At 43.0% G+C, this 10833-nt stretch overlaps 2 protein-coding genes across 3 annotated transcripts; one reads left to right on the top strand and one right to left on the bottom strand.

Annotated features, from left to right (window-relative positions):
- The first annotated feature begins 317 nt into the window (after window positions 1-317).
- On the top strand, window positions 318-1579 carry LOC146253164 (neuropeptide B-like). Its single transcript, XM_084678625.1, has 2 exons — window positions 318-908; window positions 1225-1579. The coding sequence occupies exons 1-2, from the start codon at window positions 648-650 to the stop codon at window positions 1351-1353; spliced, it is 390 nt and encodes a 129-aa protein (XP_084534751.1). The 5' UTR covers window positions 318-647; the 3' UTR covers window positions 1354-1579.
- A 63-nt stretch (window positions 1580-1642) lies between these two features.
- Window positions 1643-10253, bottom strand: LOC146253163 (guanine nucleotide-binding protein G(o) subunit alpha-like). 2 transcript variants are annotated; one of them, XM_084678623.1, is made up of 10 exons: window positions 10134-10253; window positions 9814-9949; window positions 9600-9691; window positions 8535-8627; window positions 8106-8266; window positions 5540-5668; window positions 4512-4641; window positions 4080-4151; window positions 3243-3330; window positions 1643-2125 (listed from the first exon to the last, which is right to left on the bottom strand). In XM_084678623.1, exons 1-10 carry the CDS (start codon window positions 10170-10172, stop codon window positions 1935-1937), a joined length of 1131 nt encoding a protein of 376 aa, XP_084534749.1. In that variant the 5' UTR covers window positions 10173-10253; the 3' UTR covers window positions 1643-1934. The 2 variants fall into 2 exon arrangements, with proteins under 2 accessions (XP_084534749.1, XP_084534750.1); XM_084678624.1 differs by having other exon boundaries at window positions 9814-9921; window positions 10134-10240.
- Between the last annotated feature and the right edge of the window lie 580 nt (window positions 10254-10833).

Below are 10833 nucleotides of genomic sequence, written 5' to 3'. Positions count from 1 at the left end.
AACTGCTATAGTGTGGTCAGGGCCTTACCTATTATGAGAAAAGCATGTACTCTTATTTTTTGTTATTGTAGTGAAAAATTATGTCTTGTTTGTGCCCAGACTGTCAGTACAGTGAGTCCTGCATAGTTAGGGCTATGCGCCTGCATATCGAGATGCATAGAACAGTACAGTTACCTACAGCATGTTAATGCCATGTAACTGCCAAAGGCCTTGCCAAAGCAATGGTGTCAATATGTCTGAACATTAATTAAATGAATACACCAAAAATGCTGCAAAAATTTAAAGGAGGATTTTAACAGGAGAAAGGTGCATGTAAGCCTAGTGTTGGATGCAGATGAGCAAGCTATTTTACTCATCGGCTGTTATAACCGTTACGCAATGTTTACGCAAGCTGTCGATCTTCTTACCCTCCCTCAACACTGGCCAACTCCCCAGCTCTCCAAAGCGTAAACTGGTCAACCCTGACTGAAATTCTATCAAGCAGAAACACGAATCACCCACTCCAGTGTAGTTGACGAAATGTGACTACGATCACGAGGTGCCTATATAAGACAGGACATCGGCAAAAAAAAAAAAAAAATATCCTGCAACCTAGGAGACCAGAAGGAGAAAGTACAAGTACGCAAGTGATCGCCAACTGGTTAGATATGGAGAAGTCCATTAAACTTGCATTAGTAATGGCTGTTATCTCCATCCTGGTGTCTTATGAACCAGTGGAAGCGTGGTACAAGCAAGTTGCTGGCCCGAGCTACTACTCTGTTGGCAGGGCGTCAGGCTTGCTGTCTGGTATCCGGCGATCACCGTACATCAAAAGGGCTGACTCCGAGTTGAATGACAGCAGAGATTCTACAGTGAATAGCGTGCTTCCAGACAGCGGCAGTCGTCAACATTCCGTCCTCAAAACTATGGTAAGTCATTAACTTTTTCATAAACTATCGATGAGATTTTGAGTGGCACGGCACTGGACACAGGTTGCTGATTCAGGCGTAGTCTAAATCGTGCGTAAAAGTAGGCTAACTAAACAACTGTAACAAACGAATACTTCCTTTAATCATTCCTAACTGAAATTATGCACCCTGAAATTATGTTTATGGTCCGTAGCCTAACACTTGCGATATTACACCGTTAAAAATGTTATGCGTATCAGTAGACATGTGACATTTAAGTTTTACCATCAAATGTAACCTATTATGTTGTTGACCTCATTTCTTTTTTTCTTCACAGCCTATTTGTCTTAAAGATATTACACCCAATCTGCAAAGCTGCGAACTTGCCCTGGACGGCACCGGCTATTTCCAGTGTAAAGCAGACGTGCTCGTGTCTCTGGACTCATCGGACTGTGTGGACACCTAAAACCACGCGCCAAGTTCTGACAAATGAACACCAAGGACTGACCGATGGTATAAAAGATTTGATCTAGATTTTTTCCTGTCTTCATTTTACATTCTTACTAAGTGTTCATACATTTTCTTCCAAACGTTTACTTGCACTTATCTTAAAAATATCTACATGTTATGTCTAAGAATGTACTGTACATACGTGAAATGAGTACGTTGGTAATTATTAAATTAAACTTACATTGCACCTACATTGTCTGTGGTATTAATGATTTACCTTATGACAAATAAAAATGGCAAAAACAGAAAATAGATCAGTTTTATTAAATAAAAAATGTATTTATAAAATACCACTGCAGCACAACCTATATTAGTTTTGACAGCCAAACATTCAGTTAAAAATAGTTTTATGACAAAGCCCATTTAGGGTTAAAAAATGTCAACTTAATGGGTAAAACATGATGACACAGAAGAACCACAAACAGCCGGTCTACCCTTTGGTTTACACAAAAATACGTTAAAAAAATAAAATACATTAAAGAAATATTTACACATATTAAAAACCAAGAACTTTTAAATAGACAGCCTTATGTGTGCCTACAACAGAGAAACAGAAGCTAGGTTCTGTTTCACAACAGTGTCCATGGCTACCTGGAACACCATCCGGATGTTACTGGTGTCAGTGGCGGTAGTGAAGTGGTGGAACACCCTCTTGTTGAGTGTGGTGTTGCAGGCCACGAGCATCGCAGTGATGTGACGGGCAGCAGCGTCTACGTCACAGTCGGCTCCTGTGGGGACAAAGCAGATGGACTTGTGATGGCGCCTGCATTACTGGTGTCCTTCTGGCACAGCGGCAATCTTACTGGGGGAAAAAAAAAGAAGTAACTATTTGCTTCACAGGACTTTGCTAACAGTCAATGAGTCAGCTTTTTATGAATAGGATCTTATTATCAGCCTCCAGGGAAAGAATGATAACCCAGTATCTTTATCTCCCATGTGACTAGATTCTGAAAAAGCCCGCTATTCAGATAAAACTGAAATATGTGAGCTTCTGCCCCTGGTGTAGTGTCACAACCAACCATGCGGCTATGGATACAGTATGCACGTGAGGTGTTTGCATAGCCTGTGGTTGACAGCAAGATGAGAAAGGGACTTCAGATGTCAGAGTAAGCAGCATACAACAAAAGTATGGACAGAAACACATTCCCTTGGGGCCATCCTAATCCATCACACAGTACCTGCGGAGAGATTTCTAAATAAAGGGTGGTAAATATGCATTTATGTATGGAATGCATTGACATTGTATGCCTCCGGTGGATTTAATCCTGAAAGAACAGCAGTGCACATCCGAATAGCAGTAACTAAGTTTTCCCTGGGAACATAGTGGAGAAATATTACTTAATGAAAATAAATGTGAAAAGTCACATTGAAACTAGTATTCTTTACCCGCAATGTGGTGTATACATTTAAAATAAATGATTAACACATTTAAACAAGGTTTCTTCCATTTTTTCTCCTGTTGGGAGTTTTTCATTGTCTTCCTTGAGGGTTTAGGTTGGTTGAGGGGCAGTTCTATGGGCGTATGTGAAGCCCTCTGTGACATGCTTGCGTGTGAAAAGTGCTATACAAATACATTAAATTTGATGTCTTTAAATGTCCAAGGGACATTCATAGTGTAATATAATAATGGTCACTGTTTGACAGGACTGATTGGGTGAAGTAAACCCAAACTCTGAACAGTTGTTCGGTCAATTTGATTGAACAACGTAACAAATGAATTTATTTACTCTTAAATTATGAAAACTGATGAATAATTAAACAATTTCTAAAAACGTCCTTGACAAAGAAGATAAACAAAGCTAAAATGTTGACATTCCAAAAGCACAAATCGTTCAGTGACCCAACCTGTATAACTAGGCAGATATAGCCTCAAGTGCCTTCCTGAGTATTGAATCTTCTCTTGGAAGAGGTCCATTTTGTTCATGAACAGGATCTGAAAGATAGTATAGCAACTTTAAACATGCAGTTCAGTCGGAAAAAAAATCAATAAAAAAGTTATGAATAATGTAATTTATTTATACTATAAAAGACCTCTTTCAGATGCAATGGTGTAATTACAAGCAAGTATTTGGGCATATTTTCAAGGTGTAAAATGGTGTTGTGTGGATGTCATAATGGCAATAGTAAGTACATGTGAGAGATGAGGACTGGAAGGTTACTCCAATGCTCCTGCTCTGCTCTAGTAACAGACACAAACAAGTCCTCAACCTGCAAGTGACTCATCCATCCACCAGGTGAATATAAATGAGAAATTAAACAAGCTTGTTACACAGTGTAATAAAGAGCGTCTCTCAGCCAACTCTAGTCGACTGAAATTGCCTCCAGAACACCTCAATCACGCCCCAGGTGTTAATTAACCATATCAGAGTCAATCAAGGTGGGCGGTGCTCAGTGCGGTGGGCAGAGGTGATTACCAGGAGGCCCTCAGATCCGCGTTGTTAACCCCCACGGTCGACAAGGCTCTACACGGCACCAGGCCATGGTGTCAAAAGGCCAGAGAAGCCGTCCCTACAGGGGACGACCCGTCACTGGGACTTACAGTCCCCTACGGATGGTGTGTATTTGTGTTCCTTTAACTCCACTTTCGGGAGATGTCGGCAGTGAAGACTGCTTGGGAGGTAGTACTTTCTAACAGGTGGGTTACAGTAGAGGACCCTTGTAAAATGTATAAATAAGACCTACCAGTGAAGTACTTGAGAAAAGTCTGTTGGCACAGATGGAGGTGAACAGCTCGATGCTCTCTTGGAGTCGATTCTACGGCGAACGACAGGGAAAGACAAGAGACGAGAATGAGAAGAGGCTCAGACAGTTACACCAATGATGTGCTACACAAGATGCTAAAATAGTGTAAATGTCCAAGGAAAAACTTCTATTCAACAGTTAGACATCTCAGAATCTGAGGTGCTCAGATTGACTCTTTAAATTGTTTTTCTAAACGTTATACTCTGAAGCACATGATTGGCCTATTGAATATATAAATGGATGTAATCAGCTCAGAAACCCGTCATTTTCTTTTTACACTAACTGGATCCAAACTGTATCCCTATTCAAGCAGGTAAAAAAGGATCACATAATGTCCACTTCAACTTTAAGGTTGAGAGTGGAGTCTCTCACCATAGCAGGGTCCTCAATCATGGTTTTGTCATAACTGCTGAGCGCCACCACAAACAGGACAATCTGGACGTTGTCAAAGCAGCTTAGCCACTTCCTTCTCTGGGTTGTTTGGCTTCCCAAATCATACATCCTGTCATACGCACAGACACACACACACACCTTCTCTGCCATGACCATGAGGTGATTGAACACAGCATAACCACGACCCATTATAGTCTGTGAAAACTTACATATGATAGAGGGATTCTAACATATTCCCCCCCCAAATATCACAGTGTAGGAAATACTTCAATCTCCAGGATTTGATACCACATTGTTCTGTGGTTGCAGTAGTCTCTCAACATAAAGCGAGAGAATCCTACAATAGGTTTTCAATGAGTACTTTGGGAGGATGAGCGTGAGAACGGGTAGGGAAAGGAGGTTGTAGGGAGGAGGACGGGGGCTGCTCAGCAGTCATAAACATGTCATATTTTACTTCTCTAGAATTGTCAGAAGGGAGTTGGAAATCAATATTTCATAGGTTTGAGTCATGCCTCTGCGTGCTACCTCCAGTCCTGTGGGGGCTGTGAGTGGGTGCAGGTAGCCCCCAGGTGACCCTGGCTGAGACGTGAAGTGAAGCGCACCATCACTGTTACCTGCTTCTAAGAGCCCTCCCCTGAGATCCCTGTATAGCAATACCAGACAATAGCATCTTAAGAGACAATACATTTGGGGGGGTGGGGGGGGGGGGGGGTATGCTGGACCCTTTATATGCTCTGCAATGTAGAATGGCAGTGATTAAAACTCGGCCACATGAATATTTGATATGCTGTAGGAGAAACCACAACAGTTAGAGTTGTGTTACGAACGACGGACATTATATTTAACCATTTCAAGTAATGTGATGCAGATGTGGAGGGGATTTGTAGAAAGCACAGCCTCCACTCCTTTCAATATTAAATGTACGCATATAATACAATTGAATACACTTGCAAATGAAAAATGTCTCAGACCGACCACCTGATGGGTACATTTGTAAAAAGTCTTACCTAAAAACCATTCGATTGACCTGAAACTGGGTCTCGATGATTCCACAGGTACGCACTCTCACTTTCAGTACATCCATGTCAGTGGGTATGTAGTTGGGAGCGAGAATCCGACTCAAATTCTCAAAGAAACTACAGGTGGAGAAAGAACTTCAGAAAGTAACTTTACATACATTACTCCAATGATTTTGATCATGTTCATACAATCTGAATACAACAGGCTGGATGTAAATGTAGTTGCTCAGAAAGAAGTGGGTAGGTGGCTTCGTACAAGACAAGTGAGTTTTTAGTAAACATAACACTCAAACGCTTCCATGTTGCTGCTGAACTCAAGAGGTTCCACAGGGACTTTAGAAAGGGTATACGTTAGAACCGATGCAAGTACAATTTGCAATTATGGCTGTTCGATGTCAACACAATCCAAAATGAATGTTGCCCTAATCAACAGGGTTATACAAAAAGGAACAATACTGCTTTTAGCAGACTTTTTGCTAAAGCTAAACAAAACCTTCATCTGGTAAAATGTTTGTCCTACGAGGAGCTCAGTCACAACTCAGAATGAAGCAATCTAGTAGGCATGGGCGGCACGGCAGGAGCCATAGTGGAACTGACCTTTGATAATTAAAAGCAATTAGCACATTCCAAACCCAACAGGCACCAGCTTGGCACGACACACACATCCACATCAGGGCGGGTGGCAAGGTAAACGATACCGACAGGGTGCAAGACGACCACCACCGACTTCATTTGAGCTTTCATCCCCCGTGCCACACCTCCCTGAACCAGCTCGCCCCCTCCCCCCCCCCCCCCCCTCTCTCTCTCTCTCTCTCTGCATCTCCTACGGCCAGGAAAGTGTCTGTGACATCTCAGACTGGACCCATCACCTCCCAGGGGAGTCCAGCCGTCCACCCCCTCAAGCTCGTCTCTTCCAGTCAGTGCCACATTTAAGCACCGGAAGAGAGGCCCGCATCAACGCATCTCGGCCATGCAGTCGCAGTGGCTTGAGAGCAGCCCCCGGACTACAGGAGGCCCCCGGGGGACTTGAGGCAGCCTCAGCTCCAGTAGGGGGTTGATACAACCTGGCAACCTCTTACAGAGGTGACTGCAAGAAGGGAGGATGGCCATAAAACACACCTCCCCCTCGCTGTCCTCTGCTGGGCCGCTGTCTGAAAGGGTTGGTGTCTGGAAACGCTGAGGTGAATGGTTTCTAAAAAGCAAAAGGTATCTTTCAAAGTGACTTGCCCCATGAATGTGTTTTACAGGAGAAACCAACACCCTGACTGCCTAGAGTAGCAGTAAACAAGATGTTGTCCATTTCTCATTTTAAATGTTAAAAAAAATTCACAGCATTTTCGCTTTATTGGGATAGATAATGTAGGGGAGAGAGACAGAGAGAGAGAGAGAGATTAGAGGACATGCAGGAAATATCCCGGTCTTTTCTTCCTCCTGCAAAATACCAGAGGAACTCCCGTAGGGAGAGGGGGTCCTCAATCAGTCCCCTTAGTGTGCAGCCCTCAGGCAGAGACATGATGTCACTGTCATGGTCTCATCCTTCCCTCTCAGAGTCTGCTGGCCACTCGTGCCTCTACACGTCATAGTCCAGCACCTGTTGTCTCTCCACCTCAAATTCCTGCCTTCAACATGAAAACACAGGGATCTATGGGGAAAGCTTATCAAAGAAAACTCATACGCTCATACGCTCTACCAGTGTTTCACACAGTATTTGGCAGAACAGAGGAAAATGCTAATGCATTCACAGTTCACTTGATAACTCAACAGCAGCATTCATCAAAGGTAATGTCCCTGAAATGTGGCAGAGAGAGACCGAATTTGGGTTTTGATGGCACTTTAAACAAAGTGTAATAATAATTTTTTTTAAACGGACATGCCTCGCATGCAAAGCATAATTGCATCACTCCCAAGGACACTTCATCTCATGCTTCACAACACAGCTGATCAACCCATGAATGCTGGCACAAAGGCTGCATGAATGGTGCTAAGCCATTACTGGAACACAACTGACAATATATCAATAGGGTCTGCTTTGGGATAGGCATAAAAAAAGATAAAACCATCAAACTAGCTATGAAAGACCACTAGAGAGGCTGCCAGTCGTATTCACAGGAGTATATTCAAAGTCAGATTACACACTGGCAAACAGAAAAACCCCAAAAGGGTTTCCTTGATGGAGAAGATGATGGACAGCCCATATTTGCACAACCAGTGCAGGTAGTTTGACCAATTATACCCTTCCCAATCTCCTGTGGCGTCTACACAACCTCTTATGCACTCCTTACTCACGACACAGTAACACACACACAAAGTGCTTCAAATACAGTCATGTCTGTATCATCACACCCCCTTGGCCCTGTGTCCCAGAATGCATAAACAGTGTTGCAATTAAGCCTCTCATTTCAGTAAATGTCAGAAGAATCATTTCCTGTAGACGATGCATTACCGGTTGCCGCCGTCATATTGTATTGACAAGAAAGTGGCACGTCTGTCCCTGGTTGTCCCTTAGGCAGCTCCAGGCTAGTCGTGACTAAGTGGGCCCGTGTAAGGTACTCACTAGAGAGCTGAATCATTGAGCTCAAACTCTGAGCCTCTGGCTGCCGTCGCTCGGAACCCCTGGTCGGCCCACAGGGAGAAGAAGGCATGAGCCACGAACGGAAGCAGCTCCAGGTCCTCCCCTGAACAGCGGTCGCAGGAGAGGATGGAGCAGGCATGCATCTGGGAGGTGGGAGACACAAACAGGCCCCCCAAAAAAAACAGATTCAAAAGGTTAAGAAGAAATTATACTTTAGATTTGTGTCGCATCGGGCTCTTACTGAGAATGTGACTTTTGTCAGTGAGAAAGGCTGACATCTAGAGTGACCTCCGGGTATTACGGTTTATGGCATCAAACGTACACTCAGGGTTCCAGGTGGTCTGCTAGACCAGAGGAAGGTGGGGTTGCACTGAAACAGAATGCTGGTGAACTGCTTGTTCTGCCCCTCACCTTGTTGTTCTTATGGGCCAAGTTGATCCTGAGCATCCCCATGCCTTGCAACACAAGCTTCATAGACTTCAGCAGGTTGTCAAGCACTGCAGGCTGTGGAGAAAGAAGGGTGTGGTGTGTCCGCATGAGTGTACGTGATGATTTGGGGGAGGAAATGTTCTCGTATGCCACATTTACGCCACAAGGCAAAGCCCGTTTTAAAAGACCCAGTGAGATAAAAACCATTGGACAATAAATGCAAGTGGTGATCCGTGATCATCAAATTAAAACAGTAAATGAAACACTTTTAAATACTGGAAAATGCTAAAAAGATAAAATAATGAAGACATTTGTCTATATGCATATCCTGCTAACGGAATCTCCAGCTCCAACACAATAGTTAAAGGGCATTTGAATAAATATCAGTATTAAGATTTTTAAATGATATCCTGCTGGGAAAAGTTCAACCACAACAGCTTTGTTGGAAACATGCGGGAAAGTTCCCAGTATGAAGAGTTAGGGAATAGAAGAGTTAGGGCAACGCAGACACGACCACAGCTTCCCAGAGCAGTCCATCTGTACCCTGTCCAAACATACCCCTCTTATACTGTAGAAAGCATTGGTGGAGGAATGTTCTTGTAAAAGTCAACAGCACATTTATCAAAGAGCTTTCCCATGTTCTTCAGGGCAGCGGTGGGTCCTTCCATTCATACCATTATTTTCACGTCACCAGTCATGGAGTTCTTACCCCTTAGGGATTTTGTTTGATTACAAACATTGTTTTGCAGAAATGTTAAACAATTGGGTCTGCTTGCTTGAAAGCAGCCTGTCACAGCAGGACATTGAGTGTGTGTTTGTTTCCCTAGCATGGTAGATTAGTGTAAGGATGCCTGCCGTCTGGTTTCCTACTACTGTACGTCATTTATCATTTCAGTCAATATTTCTACGGAGCTGCTTCAAGACATCTACGCTGGGGACAATACATTTTCCCCACCACCAGTCTTGCAGACATCAACAACTTCATCAAGTTCTCAAAACTATAAAAAGGTCACAATTCCTGCCCATGTGAGCTATCTGATGTTGTACCTTGAAGCTGAGGAGCTCTGGTTTGGAGAAGCCTTGGCTGTGGATGATCTTTATTTGCTTGACCAGGGTACTCTTTCCACTCTCTGCAACCCCTACTCAACTCAGCGAGTAAGCAGTAGGATGCATAAAGGAAATTGAAAACAAACAACACTGTACTCTACTCAAACCCACAAAAGGTATCCTCCTTAGGTACTGTTAGCTTGCACCAGCTTACCAAGCATCAGGATCTTGACCACATTCGTCTCATTCTTGGCTTGCTCAGATAACTCTTGTTCGATTTTAGAGCTCAGGGTTTTTGCCTTTTTCCCCTCCTTACTCACATCTTGGTGAAGACAAATTTGTATGCACATCTAGTCAAATTGAGAATGGCAGAAACATTATACAATCATTTCCGTCACTCCAATATAGCAGTTAGCTAATCTAATGGTATCTTTACAAACAGCACTGTTTGTTACAAGTTAAAGAAAGTGGCACTTTGAAAATCTAAATATTACAATTGTGGTCTACACGGAATTGACAACTTGCAACTGGTACCTGCACAGGGACCGACAGAATATTGAAACAACGAAACATTGCTGCTGCTTCTACGTTAACTAGCCTATGACCTTTGGGCGTATCTACCACCAACAACAACACATTTCTGCTTGGCTTTATTTGTATCGCGTTCGAGCGGGGATCTTCCTAAAGAAAGGGCGGTGACGTCATGCAGCCTACTCATTGTACAAAACATAAACACCTGTTGAACAATTGCGCGCTTAATCTGTGGTAGGCTGGAGATAACCTGAATTGGACAACTATAGGGCCCATCACCAATATCACTTTCAACTCTAGTGTAGTGTCACGCAAAACGTCCGAAAATGTCATAATAATGTTGAATAAATGTAGGATTTCTGAGACGGAAATAGTTTACACATTATAACATTGGAGAAAGTCAATTCATCAATTATCGGGAAAAAATCTGAACACAGTCCGTCAAGATTCATTACCAGAGTCCTTGCCAGAGACACTAAGCTGCACAATTGACCTCTGGATCATGGATGGGTGTGGTCTACAATTTGCTGAAATGCCCATGGGATATTACACATTAAAATAAATAATGTTATGCCCAATTGAGAAGCCCTAAGTAATGATCTTATTTTAATTAACTGACATTTACCAATCTCCCAGCGTGAAGTGATTAATTTGTGTGCAAGGGAACCCTTATTTTATCTGATCAAAGGTTCAATCAGACCAT

Source organism: Hypomesus nipponensis, chromosome 17, assembly GCF_054491055.1.
Source record: "Hypomesus nipponensis isolate SF chromosome 17, ASM5449105v1, whole genome shotgun sequence".
NCBI lineage: Eukaryota > Metazoa > Chordata > Actinopteri > Osmeriformes > Osmeridae > Hypomesus > Hypomesus nipponensis.
Note: the sequence above shows the minus strand (reverse complement) of the source record. Positions and strands in the feature narration are given on the sequence as shown.